The 19024-nt window shown below is 47.4% G+C and overlaps 1 protein-coding gene across 1 annotated transcript; it reads left to right on the forward strand.

The window, feature by feature from the left end:
* Window positions 1-10079: 10079 nt before the first annotated feature.
* Psmd7 (proteasome 26S subunit, non-ATPase 7) lies at window positions 10080-18203 on the forward strand. Its single transcript, XM_052166764.1, has 7 exons — window positions 10080-10263; window positions 11972-12063; window positions 12720-12812; window positions 13455-13552; window positions 14480-14560; window positions 15955-16046; window positions 17266-18203. The coding sequence occupies exons 1-7, from the start codon at window positions 10190-10192 to the stop codon at window positions 17696-17698; spliced, it is 963 nt and encodes a 320-aa protein (XP_052022724.1). The 5' UTR covers window positions 10080-10189; the 3' UTR covers window positions 17699-18203.
* Window positions 18204-19024: the final 821 nt, after the last annotated feature.

The raw sequence follows: 19024 nt of genomic DNA on the forward strand, positions 1-19024 counted from the left end.
GAATATGTCTTAGTCTATTTTCTGTTCTTATCACAAAACATCAGAGTCCAGGTTCTTTACAAAGAAAAGAGGTTGGCTGGGGAGATGTCTTCACGGGTAAAGCGCTTGCTATACAAGCACCAGACCATGAATTTAGATCCCCATATATAAAGCCAGCTGGTTAATCCCAGCGCTGGGAGGCAAAAAGAGGAGTAGCCCAGGGGCAACTGGCCTAACCAATGAGCGAGTTCCAGGTTCAGTGAGAAATGCTATCCCAAAAAACAAAACAGAGGGCTGGAGAGATGGTTCGGCAGTTTTGAGCACTCGCCGTTCTTGCAGAGGACTCAAGTCCAGCTCCTAGCCCACACATCGGGCCCAGGAGACCTGGCACCCTCTTCTGGCCTCCATGGGTAACTGCACACATGCAGTGCACATAAGACAAGCAGGCACAGACACAGACACATGAAATAAAAGTAAATCTTTACAATGGGGACTAGAGAGATAGGTCGGTAGTTAAGAGCATTTGTTGAGACTTTTGCTCCAGGGGGTCCAACACACTCTTCTGGACTCTGGGGCACCAGGCACGAATGTGACACACACACACACACACACTTTAAGACAGGGCCTCTCACTGAGTCTGGAGCTCACTAATTATGTAAGACTAGCTGACCAATAATCTTCAGAGAGCCTCCTGTCTCTGCCACTAATCCTGATGACCTGGGTTTGACTCCTGGAACTCAAATGGTGCAAGAAGAGAAAATCAACTCACTGAAATTATCCCTGACCTCTGCATACATACTGTGGCATGTACACACACACACACACACACACACACACACACACACACATTAAATGAAGAAAGAAGATGCATTGTGCTAAGTACCAAAGCGTGAGTGAGAACTCACAGTGATGGAGCTCCAAGCATGCTTGTTCATACGCTAACCCAAACACCAAACAACCATCCTCCTCCTAAATCCAGCCTATCTGCTTGGAACCGATAATCCCATCTGGGCATGTTGACTGCTGGTGTTCTCTTATAGATGGAAGGGTGGGGAAGAGTCATCATATCCTCATATGAATATTCCACCACTCTTTCCAGGCAGCTGTAGGCAATTCTCCCTTAACTGAACCTGGTTTCAGAGGTCTCACGAAAGGGACAGGGTATATAGGCTGGGAGGGCCTAGAGAAGGGCTCTCCATCCATGCAACTTTAGGGAATTGACATCCATGCTGGGCAAAGTTTTTTTCCAGTGTGGCTGATTTGGGGTAGCCCATGATCCTGTCAGAAACCCCTCACCCCAGGCCCAATAACCTCATTGGTTCCCTTGAAGGAACTCTAGTGAAACTGAGCAATTTGGTTGCTTATTGGGACCTTGGAGAAGGGTTGACAGTACCTAATCCCCTCCAGGGAAAAACTCTCTCCACATAGATAGTACATAAAGAAGCTAGAGCAGGCAGGGACCGGAGAGTCACAAAGGTCTTAAAACATCTGCAACAGAACCTCATAGACCAACTAGTGATCTATGAAAAATAGCAGAAAGTCTAGAAGCACTTCCATGTTTCTAACAAGGCTACTGGATGAGATTCCAGATGAGGCCGGCTCAGGCATCTGATGCTATGAAGGTCCACTATTACCTCTAGTTGTTTATGTGCCCTGGTGGCTCTGACAGTCAAATCTGAAAGCCTTTAGTCTCCCGTGCATGTGCCCAAGTAGATTCAGAGCGATCTGAGATCATCCAAAGTTTCACCATGCAGAACCTTCCCGTCCCTCATTCATCCAGCACACCTCCTACTGACTGAGGCCAAGCCAGAGGAGAAACACCTTGACCTTGTTTGTCTATAGCCTGCTGCCCCCACATCCCTTACAACACACCTTCGTTCTTCATGACTTTACCTGAGGCTCGGTGGTAGGTAAGGTAATTCTTTGCTTTTTAATTCTGTGTATAAATGATCGCCTGTATGTTGATATCTGTACCACATACATAACTCATGCCCAAAAGGCCAGAGGAGGGTGTCAGGTCACCTGGAACTAGAGATACACATGGCTCTGAGGTGGCAGGTGCTGTGAACAGAAGCAAGATCCTCTGCAGGAGCAAGTGCTCTTAGACAGCTGAGCTATCTCTCTGGACCCCAGCAGGGCAGTTCTTTAAACTGCAGGAGGATCCTACAAGAGAGCCCCAGGGCCCAGGCTAGAAATTAAAAAAAAAAAAAAAAATCAGAATACAAAATGTCAGAACTGTGTGTGGTGGTCCAGGGCTTTGATCACGATGCGTGGGGGGTGGGGGTGGGGCGGAGCAAAAAGGTCAGAGTTCCAGGTCATCACAGTCACCAAGCCTCCAGCGACTTGAGGCCAATCTGGACTCCATGATTCCGTGTCTCAAAACAACAAAACCAAACATGGAAAACTCTCTTCAAGACAGTGTCCTAGCGTGCAGAGCTATCGCCGTCACAGATTCTGTGTTCCTATTTGCGGCTAAACATTTCTCTGCCTCACTTTGTCATGGCCTGCGCCCTCCTCACAGATGGATGCCACCAAGAAACCAGAGTTAAATGTTTTGCATGAGAAAAGCAAGAGGCAGGAAGCCCATTAACAGTCTTCCAAAGACCACCTCCATTACAGCAGATAGACAGGCCCATTATGGCATTAGCACAGCCCGGTGCACACAGACACAGTTATGCCCAGAAGTACTTTGTATCGCTACTACCAAGGGGTTACTTTTCATTCCTGGGTATTTTCTTGTATGCCAATAAGTTTGATTGCTAAAAGATAAGAATGTTTCAACTGTTTGATTATAAGGTAATAGAAAATCTAAAGGATTTGTCCTAAGAAAAACATACATTTAAAAAAAAAAACAAAACAGCTAACAGATACTTTGAGGCACTGTTTTGTATATACATGTAACTGGGTTGTACATCCCCATAAGTGGTGTTTCATTAGCCAGTGCCTTCTTCCTGGGTCAGGGTTATTATTGTCAATGTGACAAGATCTAGAGTCAACTAGGAGACAATCTTCTGGGCGTGTACGTGGGAGGTTATCTAGGTGAGGTTACTGGGAAAATTCACCCTAACCACGGGCAGCAAGATTCCCTCCCTCTCCCTCTCCCCTCTCCTCCCCCCCCCCTCTCTCTCTCTCTCTCTCCCTCTCTCTTTCTTCTCCCCTCTCTCTTCTCCTCTCTCTTCTTCCCCCACCCCCATCCCTGTAACCCCCCCCCCCGTATCCCCCCACACACACACACTTCCTGACTTCTAGAAGACTTACAAAACAGCTGCCTCAAGCCACCCCCACCCCCACCCCCCTCCGCCACCACGCCTTCCATTCCCGGATGAACTTTGAATAAATTAACCCCTTCCGTCTAGATCGTGTGAAGCTGAGAATTAAAACTCTCATACCTTTCTCCTTTTTTTTTTTTACATATTTATTTAATCTGTGTGAGTGTTTGTTTGCCTGTATGTCCCTGTCTGGTGCCCAATGAGGCCAAAAGAGGGCACTAGATTCCCCTAGACATAGCATGAACTAGCATGTGCTTGCTGGGGATCGAACTCGGGGCCTTGGGAAAAGCAGCTAGTGCTCTTAACCGCTATGCCATCTCTCTCTCTCTCCGACCCTCACAACTTCCTTTTTCAAATTGCTTTTGTCAAGTATTTTGTTACAGCAATGGCTAAATAATAGCCTGTTAGTTTGCCTTGCTTCTCCAGCCTCAGATACTTCTGGAACTCCAAAGGAGCTGCGTGAAGTGGTGCTATTTGGCAGTATTTTTACCTACTCCGCCCCCCACCCCACCCCCACCCCCACCCCTGCGGCTATTGCCACATCCCACGGGCCTGCTGGCTTTGCCAGACACCAGTCATTCCTACAGATACCAGTCTCCTGCTGTAACCAAGGCTGCAGTGCTTGGCGCCTTGAGCAACCAAACTTCATAAGTGAGGAGACGTTTGTTGTCATTTCTGGGCTATGTTCAGTTAGAGAAATAATGTGAGCCGTACCCACACCAGGTCTGGTTATCTCTCAACGTGTTCCCGGAGGAAGAGTTCTAGTTTCCTCTCGCGGCCTTGCGACCTGGCGCGCTGGATTCAGACCTAAGGTCTTGAGGGGCGGAGCTAAGACGACAACTGGGTGCAAATCCCTACTGTCTCAACAATTGCCGGGTTTTCTCCCCAAAATCTGAGGCTGTATAAGTGTGCCAAACCAATCTACCTCTTTAGGGTGGCTCCATCCTGGGTCTTGGGCAAATGTAGTTCTGAAGAGTCTAAATTACCAGGTGTTCACAAGGATGGGCATCTCTGAAACCTGGCAATGGACACAGACTTGGGCCAGGGGTAAATCTCTTGTTACCGCTCTTGCCTTCTTCTTTTTCTCCTTCTCCTCCTCCTCTCTGTGTTCTTCATCTTCCTCCTGCTCCTCCTCTTCCTCCTCCCCCTGTGCCTCCTTCTCCTCTCCTTCCTCTTCATCTTCCTCCTGCTCCTCCTCTTCTTCCTCCTCCTACTCTCCATCATCGTCCTCCTCCTCCTTCTCCCTCTCCTCCTCTTCCTTCTAAATTTCCTCCTAAATTCAGTAAGATAAAAAACTCGAGGCCCCAAAACTCAAGGCGTTGCTAGAATATTTATAAGACCATTATTCCTTTGAGAACTCTTTCAAGATCCTGGGTCCAAGAGACTAACTCCCTAAACTAAAGACAGAAATGATCAAAGGAGAGAAAACCAGATTATCCTTAAAATCTCATCAGGTCCCCCAAAAGTTAAGTCCAGAATCTGCTGAACAAAAGACAGCGGGTTTCCTAGAGCTGCCGCCTCCTTGGCATCGGCCGAGAGGGAATCCAGCTGCTGGGAGGGGCGCCAAGTCAGGGATTATTTCAAAAGTCATTTCCATATTTTAAAAATCAGGGGGCAGCACGGAAAAAAAGCCTTCCTTATTATTTCAAGTGGTCTTCTTTATAGTCATTCTATGTAGTCATCAAAAAGATGTTTCCTTTGGACTCCTACCTTAAGCTTTATTTGACACATAAGAAAAATTAAATCAGCCTTTGATCACTTGATAGTCACCAAATCTCCCGGGACAGAATTAGAGAGGGAATCTGCCCAAACTCTTTCTATACCAAACGCATCTCTCCTGTGCTGAATACCATCATGTAAGACGTGAAATGAAGAAGTCTACCCCAAATCAGCCACTACACACCTGCAAGCATGCTTTAACACGTTGTATAATGAAGGCTGACAACATAAATTTTCTCGCTGAACATGGTGGTCCACATCTTTAGTTCCAGTGCTCAGGAGGCAGACACAAGTGGACCTCTGTGGGGTTTGAGGTCATCCTGGTTTACACTGCAAGTTCCAGGACAACCAGGGCTACACAGTGAAACACTACCATTAGGGATTTTTTTTTCCCTTTTTAAAAAAAATTCTGTGTGAATGTGTGTGTAGTGTACATGTAAGTGCATAGTTATGTGTATGCATGTGTTTGTGTACATAACCATACAGGTATGCATGCACAGGTGTGAATGTATAGGGAGGGGCCAGAGGTCTATGCAAGGTGTCTTTCTCTGCCTTCATTTTGAGACGGACTCTATCACTGAGCCAAAGGTTTCCTGGTTGGCTAGGCTGACCGGTCAGCAAACTCCAGGGATCTGCCCACGAACAGCCCTCCATTCTGACATTGCAGACAATACCCACACAGCTGGCTGTTCATAGGTGTGCTGGGAATCCAGTCTCAGGTCCTCATGTCTACACGGCACGAGCGCTCCTGACTGAGCCATCTTCCCGGCCCCACATTTTCTTAATCTAGAAGTTCTGTTATCTTAGGAAGTAGAAGTCATCTGATTTATATCAAATACAAATATTAGGGGGGGGGGCAGCAAGATGGGTCAATGGGTAAAGGTGCTGGTGCCTGCCACCAGGCTTGACGGCCTGGTTCTGATACCCAGGAACCACATGGTGGAAGGAGAGAGCCAGTTCCTGAAACACACACACACACACATACCCCACACATATAATCACACATACACACACACACAAACACCACACACATATAAACACACCACACACACACTACACATATACAAACACACCACACACACACATACACCACACACAAATGCAAACACACATACTACACACATACAAACACCACACACCATACCACACACACACCACACATACACATACAAATACCACACTCCACACCACACACATACCATATACATACAAACACCACATACCACACCACACACACCACACACACATATAAGCACACCACACACACACTACACATATACAAACACACCACACATGCTGGGCGGTGGTGGTGCACGCCTGTAATCCCAGCATTTGTGAGGCAGAGGCAGGCGGATTTCTGAGTTCAAGGCCAGCCTGGTCTACAGAGTGAGTTCCAATTCAGCCAGAGCTACACAGAGAAACCCTATCTTGAAAAAAACCAAACCAAACAAACAAAACAAAACAAAAGGAAAAAAAAAAACACACCACACACATATAAACACACCACACACACACACCACACACACACATACTACACAATACAAACATACCACACACATACAACACTGCACACACCACACACACATACAAACACACCACACACACACCACACACATACATACAAACATCACACATCATACCACACACACATATAAACACACCACACACACTACACATATACAAACATACCACACATACTATCACATACAAATACCACCTACCACACAGACACACACATACTACACATACAAACATACCACACACATACACTACACACAAACAACACTACACACAAACAATACCACACACACTATACCACACACACATCACACACATACAAACACCATATGCACCACACACCACACATACAAATACACACACACCACACTTACAAACACACACACACTACACACATACAAACACCACACACACACACACACACACACACACGCGCGCGCGCGCCACACATACAAACACCACAAACCACACACACACACACCACACACACACATACAAACACCATACGCACCACACACCACACATACAAACAGACACACACCACACATACAAACACACACACTACACACATACAAACACCACACACCACACATACAAACACACACATACCACACATACAAACACACACACATACCACACATACAAACACACACACTACACACATACAAACACTACACACCACATACACACACATACACACCACACTTACAAACACACACACTACACACATAGAAACACCACACACACACACCACACATACAAACACACACACCACACATACAAACACACACACTACACACATACAAACACCACACACCACATACACACACATACACACCACACACACACACACACACACACACACGTAATAATGAAAACAGCTTGCCTGTGTCCCTTAACACAGAACTGAACTGTTTCCCTTTAGAACTGAAGAATCTCTTTTAGAGGCTGAGGAGATGGTTCTGTGGGTAAAGCCTAAATATCTGAGCCTAATCCTTCAAATCCACGTCGAAGGAAACAAAGAGCTGACACCTCAAAGTTCTCACCTGCTCTCCATCTGCATGTCCACGTACACACATCACACACGTGCGATAATCATGGCAAAACACAGCAGCACTGTTCTTTGGGAGGGAGAAGTTTCAAGACAGGGTTTCTCTGTGTAGCCCTGGCTGTCCTGGAACTCCCTCTGTAGATCAGCTGACCTCAAACTCAGAAATCCACCCCCCTCTGCCTCCTGAGTGCTGGGACTAAAGGTATGTGCCACCACAACCCAGGTAAACAAAATCTTTAAAATGAGACAAAGAACAAACCTGAGTGAATTTTGATGTACTTTGCCGCCTATAACCGAGCTGAGGTCTGTCTCCTATTATTTTCTATTGTAGCCCTCCCTTTTCTTGTTCCTAGTTAATACCAAAATACACGTTCTTCTCTTTAGCCCTTAAGTTTAAATGTATAAAACTGGTACAGGTGACTTTGTTCTAGCGCAGGTTATACAACTAGTAACATAAAGACAGGGAGAAACTGATGAACTGGCCTGACTCCATCTTAGCCTTAAAAACTATCGTCGTATAAGAAAGACAAAGTGGGCTCATCTCTGCTTCTGACTGGGCTACGCCCCACTTATAACCGTAACAACAAATGGCTCTGTACTGCCTGTTCCAGAAAACGGTGTCTTCCTTTCCAACCATCTTGCAACCCTAACTTTGTTTCAAAAGGTTGTATGACTACCTTGGCCCCTGCTACCTTGTTAAGTTGTTGTTTTGACTGACTTGTTGAGACCACCTTGCACTCCTGTCTTTGTTTCAGGGGGGTTTTCCACTGAGGTCCTATGCGGGTGCTCTGCTCCTGTAAACCTGCCTATTTCGAGCACCAAATCCCCTATTTGAAAATCCCCTACCCCTGAGCTATAAAAACCTTGTCTTTCTCATGTCCGATGCTGATTTCTTAAACTCTTCCCCCTTCCCCTATTTTTAGGAAGAGATAGCCGATGTACACAAATAAAAGAGGCTATGATATGCTTACAGATGGGAGCCTGGCATGGGTGTCCTCCAAGAGGCACTACCAACTGCTAACTGAGACAGGCGCAGATACTTACTCCCAGGCATTGGACTGAAATTGGGGGCCCCTATAAAGATTAGATTAAATTAAATTAAATGCTTGCTTTAATTAATTTAGTCACGGTGTTTTGGATTGATGGTCTTTCTCCTCAAATCTTTTGGATTAGCAAAACCTGAACGTTATTGCATTCATTTTATAACAGTAAGCATTAAGGAAAATTCCCAGAAATAAAAACTATGAAGTAGCCAGGCGGTGGTGGTGCACGCCTGTAATCCCAGCACTCTGGGAGGCAGAGGCAGGCGGATTTCTGAGTTCGAGGCCAGCCTGGTCTACAGAGTGAGTTCCAGGACAGCCAGAACTATACCGAGAAACCCTGTCTTGAAAAAAGCAAATCCAAAAAAAAAAAAAAAAAAAAAACTATGAAGTATCCAATCATACACCCAAAATGTGCTCTTGGTGTTAGAGACTGAGAGCTCCTCTACACCAGATGTGATTGCATAATTTGGTCACCTTTGTACTTAGGAGGTAGAGCGCAGAGAATCATCCTGAGCTATACAACAATTTCCATGCTAGTCAATGCTAGAGAAGGCCCAATTTCAAAAGTAATAAAATAAAACATTAAAAAAAATAAATAAATAGGGCTGGAGAGATGGCTCAGCGGGTTAAGAGCACTGACTGTTCTTCTGAAGGTCCTGAGTTCAAATCCCAGCAACCACATGATGGCTCACAACCATCCGTAATGAAATCTGATGCCCTCTTCTGGAGTGTCTGAAGACAGCTACAGTGTACTTACATATAATAAAGTAAACAAATCATTTATAAACAAATAAATAAACAAATAAACAAATAAAATAAAAAACCAGGCGTGAGCTGGGTGGTGGTGGCGCACGCCTGTAATCCTAGCACTCTGGGAGGCAGAGACAGGTGGATTTCTGAGTTCGAGGCCAGCCTGGTCCACAGAGTGAGTTCCAGGACAGCCAGGGCTACACAGAGAAACCCTGTCTCGGAAAAAAAACAAAAACAAACAAACAAACAAAAATCAAAAAAAAAAAACCAGGCGTGGTAGCACATTCCTTTAAGCCCAGCACTCAGGGGGCAGAGACAGGTGGAGGCCAGCCTGGTCTACAAAGTGAGTTCTAGGACATCCAGGACTGTTACAAACAGAAACACTGTCTCAAAAAAAACAAACAAACGAAGCTAAATAAATAAATGAAACTCCTCTGCAAAATCTTGAAACAGTGCTGACCTGAAGTGAAAGTTAAATGTTATTAGTTATTTGATTAGTAGAAGTATAAGCTGTTACTATTTATGTTTATCTGCCATTTTCTACAATTTTCCAGAGAGGAGAAATGGTGAGCTGAGAAACAACTGAGGGAAAAATCTAGGGCAAGGCCCAATGCCAAGTCAAGCTTCTTCAACAGCCTAAGTCCCACAGAAGGCAAGGAGGCCTTTTCCCTTTCTCAAGATGGCGCCGCTGGCGACAGTACGGGCACGCGCGCGAAGCGCTCTGGGAGCGGAAGTTGACTGTGCGGCGGCGGTCAAACCGGAAGGGGCGGTGCTGGGGCCTGGAGGAGCGGCCTGTATCGCTGCGGTTGCCGGTGTTTGCGGGTTGCAGGGAGCCGGGCCGGCGGTCGGGCTGTGTCGCGATGCCGGAGCTGGCGGTGCAGAAGGTGGTGGTCCACCCCCTGGTGCTGCTCAGTGTGGTGGATCATTTCAACCGGTGAGCGGGTGGCGCGTGGCGGCCACACGGCGCAGGGCTGCTGAGTCACGGGCGCGCCGGGCAGAAACGCGGCGGCCGGGGACACGGGTGGGGGGCAAGCGACCCCAGCGGCTCCACACCGCGGTGCTCGGAACCCATTGACAGCCTCGCACCCCCGCCGAGGCCGCCACTCCTGAGCCTGGCCCGCCTGTTGAGTGCCCGGAATCGGGACGGTGCTACCCGCCGAGGCCGCGCCTTTTACCAGAATGACTGGGCGCCGTTGAACACAGTGCTTCAGTCTCGTGTGTCCGTGCCTGTAAAAGATGTCACCGAAACTCTGGTCTCGGTATCCCCGATGAGCGATTTTTCTGGATGAGGCAGTGATCGTAACCAAGATTCTAATTGGGATTCTGGTTGGATGATACCTTTAGAATGTGAATAAGGTACCAGCTTTTTCCCCTAAAAATAAGGCAGGTGCAGATTGGGGCCAGCCTACAGTTCACTTGGTTAGCTCACTGCCACCCTTCCTTCTCCAGCCGTTCATCCTGCCAGACCTGTTGCACGTGTTCGGAAGTTTTACAAGATAATTAGTTGAGTTAACAAATATGAAGACCCAGTAGGGAGTCTGTGCTTGCTGTAAAGTCGCGCCAGTGCCTGGTCCGAGCCAGGCTTTGTGCATCTAACTCAACCAGAGCCAAAACCAATCTCAAGACGAGGGCTTTTGATTCTTAGTATTGCTCGGGGTGGTCTTATCAGGATCCGTGGACTTTTCTACAGTAGATACGGCTTTACTCCCGTGGGATACTAGGAACCCTAATGGGGTGAGCACTGTTTCAGTTTTAACACTTGGCAAGAATCAAGTGGAGGCAGACACTGCTGGTAGTTGTATCAAGGAACAGATGGAGGGGCTTTAAAGACCCATGGATGAAGTTTCCGTTTGGCATGTGGAAGGAAACTCATTGTTTGACTTATTTTCAGTGGATTAAAGAAAGGGGGAAAAACATAGCCATCAATAATGCAGAGCCCCTTATTTCATTCTGCCTCTACCGTAATTTTAGGGTACAGGCTCTAGGTTAAGTAAACATGAATCGTGGGACTGTTAAAGATGTGTACTGTTCATTTTACTGTGGCTCGAGTGTTTCCTTAGCAGAGAATTAAGTTGTTTCCAAATATGCAATTTGCTAAGGGAAATAATTATTTGCAGAGCAATATGCTTGCTGCTGTTTTGCAGAAAAATCACACAGGAGGTTTGAGATGGAAGTTGTAAAGCAAAAGCCTTCTCATCCGTCCAGCCTTTCTCTCAGTGTGGAGGACTCTCTCCCTGAGTCCCTAGGCTATCCAGAAGATGCAGTCCATCTGGTTGGCCTTGTGCAGATGTTATACAGATGAATTGGCTGTACCGTAGAACTGGCACTTCTCTAGGTCGTCATCCCTGGAGAGATCTCAGTGTAGAGAGGAGGGAGTTTAAAGGACAAAAGAAAACTGAGAATGGAAAATAGGCATGGCTTTGTCCTCCAAGCGACTCTCTGAAATCTTTAGAAAGTACGGCTCCCAGTGTGTTGGGCTAGGTTTCCTTTTCTTTCTTACCCGGAATTAAACTGTTACATTTGTTTATGGACCTTAGTTCCCACGTAAACTAAATTGTATCTTCAGTGGAGTTGATACTTGCTACTGAGTATCTGCTCTTCCACTGAGTGTCTCTGCCTGACCACCTGTTTCTCTCATTCAGAATTGGCAAGGTTGGAAACCAGAAGCGGGTAGTCGGTGTGCTTTTGGGATCATGGCAAAAGAAAGTACTTGATGTATCCAACAGTTTTGCAGGTAAAGAATAAGCTTTTAATTTTGCTGAGCATGGTTAGAACATCTGTTTACGTACAAAAAATTGAACATTTTTTTTACTAGAGTCTGAAGATCCTATTTCAGAATTGCTGACGGGTAGGAAAAGGGGACCAGCGGCTGCACACTAGTTCAGAGAGTGAATATTTTTACCTTGCAGTTTCTGTTGTAGTGTAGCTCAGCTGTTGGAGAGCAGGGACTGCTGCAGGCTGTTCCAGAGTAGTGTGGCTGCGCGTCACAAGCCATCCGGCAGCTTGTTAGTGCCAACACTAAACATTTGAATCCTGGCTTTAGTGGAGCAAGGAGAGAGATGGGGGACTCTGTGTAACGAATCTTTACCAGAACATTACATTTATGGTCCATGTATTATTGCCGACAGGATCTGTGATCTTTAAAAGGACCATGCAGGAATTGAGCCTTTAGCAAGTCAGAGAGTGCCCGCCCTTTTTAAGGCTCTTCTGTGGAGTACCTAAGTCCTCAGTGTTTTAAGAGAAGCTGGAAATGTGGAGTTTTTGAGTGAAGGCAATGCTGCACTGCACTGGACAGTCCACGTAGTGAGGCGGCCCCTGAGCCCGCTGTGGCCGGCCTGGCTCCTGCTGGGCCAAGTCTTTTATTTCCTCTTTTTCTCTTTCTCTCTTTAGTACCTTTTGATGAAGATGACAAAGATGATTCTGTCTGGTTTTTAGACCATGATTATTTGGAAAACATGTATGGGATGTTTAAGAAAGTCAATGGTAAGTCTGAGTTTCTGTGCGTGTGTGTGTGCGTGTGCGCGTGTGTGTGTGTGTGTGTGTGTGTGTGCTTGTGTGTGTGTGTGCGCGCATAAACCTGATCTCTTTGTATATTATCAAGGATTGATTCACTTAGCTGGACCAAGTGAAAATAGATTAGTAGTAATAGAAGTGAGAATCAACCCCAGTCCTAGTCTAAGGCTGTGTAGACCACCCAAGCTGGAGACTGGACTGGCCCTCGCAGCTGCCTGCCCTAGAGCCTGAGTGCTAACAAAGTGCATTGATGTTATTTGAGTGCAGCCATGGAGTCTCTGGGTCCACTCACACCCCACACCCTACACAGCTGCTCTCTCTGGGGTGGGAACTTGCATTTATTCATTTATTGCTCTGGAACTGATCTGTCACTTCACGTGTGACTGATCCCTAAGCAAGTCTAGGAGACAGATGTGTCTGGGCTACACAATGCTTACTCTCTTAGAATTCTGTTTTGGAGTTTTAGATTTCTCAAATGTGTCAAGATTAATTTTTGTCTGGAATTCTCAAAAAGGTAGAAAGCCTAAGTAAGGGCTGTGTTCTTATTGTTTGTCAGTCAGTTGCACACATGTTGATGAAATAATTAAAACTTACTAAGATTTTGCTTCCCAGCCAGAGAAAGAATAGTTGGGTGGTACCACACAGGCCCCAAACTGCACAAGAACGATATCGCCATCAATGAACTTATGAAGAGATACTGCCCCAACTCGGTAAGTCCACTGTCGTCAGAATGCTGTGTGGTGCTCTCTGCCCCTGCTCAAGTAAGAGCCTCCCCAGAAGACCTGGGTAACAAAGCATTCTGCTGCTTCCCCAAAGCCTTAGGCAGCAATGTGTAGCTCTGTGTTCATTTGTTGTGGCCTAGAGTATTTAATGGGACCTGCTGGTGTAGTGATGTAGCTGGCTCAGTCCTCTCAGAAAGTGGATGTTGTCTTTATAAATGAGGGAACTGAAGAATGGCTAGTGAGGGCCAGCAAGATGGCTGCGTGAGTGAGGAAAGGCCCTGTCGCCAAACCTAACTCCTGCAATTCTGTATGTTTCTCTCTCTCTCTCTCTCTCTCTCTCTCTCTCTCTCTCTCTCTCAAAATGCAATGTTTAAGTATACATTTTTTAATTTAAAAAAGGTTTAAGCCGGGTGGTGGTGGCGCACGCCTGTAATCCCAGCACTTGGGAGGCAGAGGCAGGCAGATTTCTGAGTTCAAGGCCAGCCTGGTCCACAGAGTGAGTTCCAGGACAGCCAGGGCTACACAGAGAAACCCTGTCTCGAAAAAACCAAAAAGATCTGGGAGTAAAGCAGAAGTCGAAATTTGGGCAGAGGTGAAATGCCCGGATCCCAGGGGATGTTTTTGCTGAACATCTGGATTGATTCTTTTCTTTTTTTCTTTTTCTCTCAATAATTTTTTTCTTAATTATTTTTATACACTTCATATTTTGTTCCCCACCCTGCTAACTCCTGACCACCCTCGGACTGTTCCACATCCTACCACCTCCCCTCCCCCATCTCCATGTGGATGTCCCCACCCCCACCCCTCTGGCTTGTTTCTAATTGAATGAAGAAAACAGTCTGGGTCAGAAGAAGGCTTGCAGTTGTACCTTGTGTCAAAAGGGAAGGCGCTTGCTAAGCCGTGTTTTTCTGCCAGGTATTGGTCATTATCGACGTGAAGCCAAAGGACCTGGGTCTTCCCACCGAAGCCTACATCTCAGTGGAGGAAGTGCATGACGTAAGTCGCCTGCTCGGGCTGGAGGGTGGTGCAAGCTCTCGGTGAGTGTGGGGGCTTTGATTTGGCTTGGCTTCCATGTTTAACTCAACAAATCTCTCTCTATAACAAAGAGGGGTTGAACCCTGCTAGCAGACCAGCTTAGAAAAGGACCGAGAAACCTGCAATCCTTTTTCACTAAAGAAACTTAATCCTTGAGTAGGGAGATGAAGTTGTCATGGAGACCAAGCAGCTCAGTGGTTACACAGACGTTCACAGCATGGGAAAGGCCGGGCCTGGTGCAGTGTCCTGTGTCCTGTGTCCTGAGACTCAGTCCCTTCAGACAGGCCCTGGGTTTTCAAACATAGCAAGACAGCAGTCAAGCACCAGGTGGCAAAACCTGTGTGTGACCTTTGAGACTGGGTTGTGTTGAGTAGCGCTGAGCAGTAGCTAGCCTTTCTGTCTCTGTCCTGGGGAAAGCTGTCTGGGTGCTCTTAGAACCGGATGTAACAGGGTTGGGAGGATATGCAGAGTATTTATCAGGGTGTCCAAGGAGCCGGTCTTCAGAGTCGAGAGGGATTAAGAGTGTACTATTTCTTACTATATGGTTTTAGAATTTGAAGAGGGGTCTCCAGGTAGTGCCCTCCCAGCCTTCACTAAGCTTTGCCCTGTTCTTTTGCAGCCTCAAGGAACTTAGATCCAGATGTTGTTTGGTTGCAGTAAAGCTTTTATCTCTTGACCTGTTGTCTCCTGACCAGTTGTCATGAAGTTCTAGAAGCCTGTAAGGCTCAGGCCACCCTAGTGTCCAAAGACTGGAGTGACCTTGAGGGAAGCCTCGACATCCTGGGTGACACGAGGGCCAGCCGCACTTGCAGCAGTCCAGTGTGTGATGTGCCTGAGAGGCTTGTGGCCCACTTAGCAGGAGAGGGCAAGTAAACCAGCCCCCCAGGGATGCTCTCATTCAAACCACTAGTTACTCATTATCACCTTGGGACTCCTCAGTCATGTGACCCACGAGACAGTACATGGTTAAATGTGTTGGCCTGAGTGCGCCTCAAGTGTGGTTATTCAGTACTTTCCATTCTAGAAATTTCCAACCTCCTAAGCTGAGTCTTCCAAGCAGTGCCCCACCCCCAGCAGTGTGGGCTTTGGGGAATACCACAACTTTCCTTGACAAGAAAACTTTCTTCAGAGAACACCGTAGTGACAGCACTATGCAAACAGGCTAGCAGCAGTGTCCTGCAGACCTTGAGGGCTTCTTGGTCAAAGTGAACCTGAGCCCTGGTACCATTGCTGTGGAAGTCTTTGTCATCAGCCCTGAAACGGTCTGACTGGCTGCAAAGGACTCAGGTGTGACAAGAGAACGTGCCGGTCGGCTTGTTGGAAATAAGTAACAGCATTTAAGACTATTCTCACAGGACGGGACACCAACATCAAAAACGTTTGAGCACGTGACCAGTGAGATTGGCGCAGAGGAAGCTGAGGAGGTTGGAGTGGAGCACTTGCTAAGGTGAGTCTGCTGGGGCTGGGACTCCAGGGTCTGTCTCACGCCCTCTCCTAACCTAAGGTGAGTCTGCTGGGGCTGGGACTCCCAGGGTCTGTCTCACGCCCTCTCCTAACCTAAGGTGAGTCTGCTGGGGCTGGGACTCCAGGGTCTGTCTCACGCCCTCTCCTAACCTAAGGTGAGTCTGCGGGAGCTGGGACTCCAGGGTCTGTCTCACTCCCTCTCCTAACCGCGTGGGCTAGGGACGTGGTGTACCTGTGGGAAAGCAGACATGCACGCAGGGACAAAGGAAGGAATAAGTCAGGCCAGGCGTGGTGGGACGCACTTCAAATCCTAGTACTTGGGAGGTGGAAGCTGGTGGGTCTCTGAATTTAAGGCCAGCTTTTGTGGGGAGGGGTGCGCCAGGGTCATCTGCAGCATGTGATCTCAGGGTCAGGTGTCATCTTGCCATGTGCTATGCTTCTCTTGGTCTGGGCCTTTGGTTTCTTTCTGGTTTTTAAACAGGGTCTCACTGTAGCCCAGGCTAGTCACATTCAGTCCTTTTGCCTCATCCTGCAAGGTGCTAGAATCAAAGGCATGCGCCTCCACTTCCTGCCCTTAGATGTCTTGTAAACCAGTGTGGTTGAGCACACTCAACCTCTGAAGTATCTTGACTGAGGATGTGTGACTCCAAACAGCATTCCTTTTCCAGAATTTGTAGTGCTGACTGGGATGGGATGCAGGTGTGTAAATGCAGGCCCGTGCTCTCCTGTTAACAGTGTTTCTGCAGAGAATCTTCATCCTGGGATAGGATTTATGTATAAGCCATACTTGAAAGACTTCATTTTCACCTAAATAATTCCTGGCTTCGAAGGTGACCACAGACTGGTTTAAGTTGCTCAGCATTGTAGCCAAGCAGGTGGGAAAATGTCATCCTTTATAAACCGGAAAGGCCAGGGCACTCCATCACAAGGTTACCTGTGAGGGCCGCAGAGTCGGGTGGCTGTCCGACTGAGGACCCAGGGTCAGTCCCCGCAGCCCTGTCGGTGACCAACCAGCTCCAGGGGAATCTGATGTTGTCCTCTGGCCTCTGAGAGTATTACACTCACACACACACACATGTACAAAAGTAAAAGTTGCCAAAGATCACCGGGAAGCTGTAAATCTGAACTGTTGTCCCAGATGGTCCTTAGGTTTGTGGGTGATGTTGGCTGATGCCTTTCTGCCTTTCTTGGGGTTGTTGCAGAGACATCAAGGACACTACAGTGGGGACTCTCTCCCAGCGGATCACAAACCAGGTCCATGGTTTGAAGGGACTGAACTCCAAGCTCCTGGACATCAGGAGCTACCTGGAGAAGGTAGCCAGCGGCAAGCTGCCCATCAACCACCAGATCATATACCAGCTGCAGGACGTCTTCAACCTGCTGCCGGACGCCAGCCTGCAGGAGTTCGTCAAGGCCTTCTACCTGAAGACCAATGACCAGATGGTGGTGGTGTACTTGGCCTCGCTGATCCGCTCCGTGGTCGCCTTGCATAACCTCATCAACAACAAGATTGCCAACCGGGATGCGGAGAAGAAGGAGGGACAGGAAAAGGAGGAGAGCAAGAAGGAGAGAAAAGACGACAAAGAGAAGGAGAAGAGTGACGCAAAGAAAGAAGAGAAAAAGGAGAAAAAGTAAATCGTGTAGCTTTTTTAATTGGTAAATTAAAATCTTATAAACTTAACTCCGTGTGCCACTAGAGGGTCCTTTGTCACATTCAGTGCTTGGTGACAAGCACTCTCTGACCTGGCCACCCTTGCTGTGGCATTTTGTGGAGATGAATGGACAGAAGGACCGATCTCAGCCCTACGCTACAGCTTCAGTTGCATGAGTTGGGGGGCATGGTGGCTCAGGTGCCCAATTCCGTGAGAACAACCTAACCTCGGGCGCTCTTCCTTTTATCCTTAAAAGGGATTTTTTTTTTCCTATTTTATAAGATCCATGGGATCTGTTGGTAATTTTCATGATTGCTAAATATGGGATTCACGGATCCCACATGACGCCACCCAACACCCGAGCTCCGACCTTCTGCACTCTGAAGACCACGCCACAGTTTGGACCTGTAACTAACATTCTTAGGGCTTGGGGTCCAAGGCCATGGATTGTTTACCTTCAGAGATACAATTAAATGGCTTGGTTTTTACGTCTGTGTCCTAGTGGTTTGTGTCATCTTCAGGAGCAGGGGAATCTCTCCAGTTGCTGCTGCAGGGGTCCTAAGAACACGGGGCACGGGTCAACAGTTAGCCAGGAACGGGGTGCTGAGGGCTAGGCCTGCCCCAGGGAGTGTATGTGGTAAGTCGTGACAGGCTAGTCACCCTGCTGTCAGATCCCGTGTGTGTGTGTGTGTGTGTGTGTGTGTGTGTGTGTGTGTGTGTGTGTTTGCAGAGACAAAGCTTGACTGTAGCCCTGGCTGTCCTCCCGAGTACCCCACCACGGTAACTCAGCCTGTCATTCCTTCCTTGAACACCTGCGGCAGCCTTGAGAATTCTTACGTGTACCCCTTGGGTCAAAATGTTGACTAATTTTAAAATGCTTTAACAAAAAGTCAGCTAGATCAATCATGGTCAAATAAATGGGATTATACCTCAAAATGATCTGAAGCATAAATTACCAAAGGGCCAGCCAATCAGTGCACACGTGGGCACCCACAGTCAAATGTAAAGAGCTGTAGGTTAAACCTGTGTTGGGGTGAGTGAAGTTCACTGAGACTCTGAAATAAAGAGCAGATGACAGTTTCATCTAGGCTAGAATCCAGATGTCTGCCACCTCCTAATTGGATAAAAGAACTGTGAAAGGCATACTTTACATTTGAGACTGGGAGGGGCTCACAAGGGCCTACCCCTACCCGAGGATCACCAGGCCCCTGCTGCTGGGCTCTCTTCTCTCCTGCATACCAGCAGCTGTAAGTAACCCTGAGTCAACTCACTGGGTGACACACCTGCAAGAGTCCTGACGATAGGAAGG

This window comes from Apodemus sylvaticus, chromosome 21 (genome assembly GCF_947179515.1).
Source record: "Apodemus sylvaticus chromosome 21, mApoSyl1.1, whole genome shotgun sequence".
NCBI lineage: Eukaryota > Metazoa > Chordata > Mammalia > Rodentia > Muridae > Apodemus > Apodemus sylvaticus.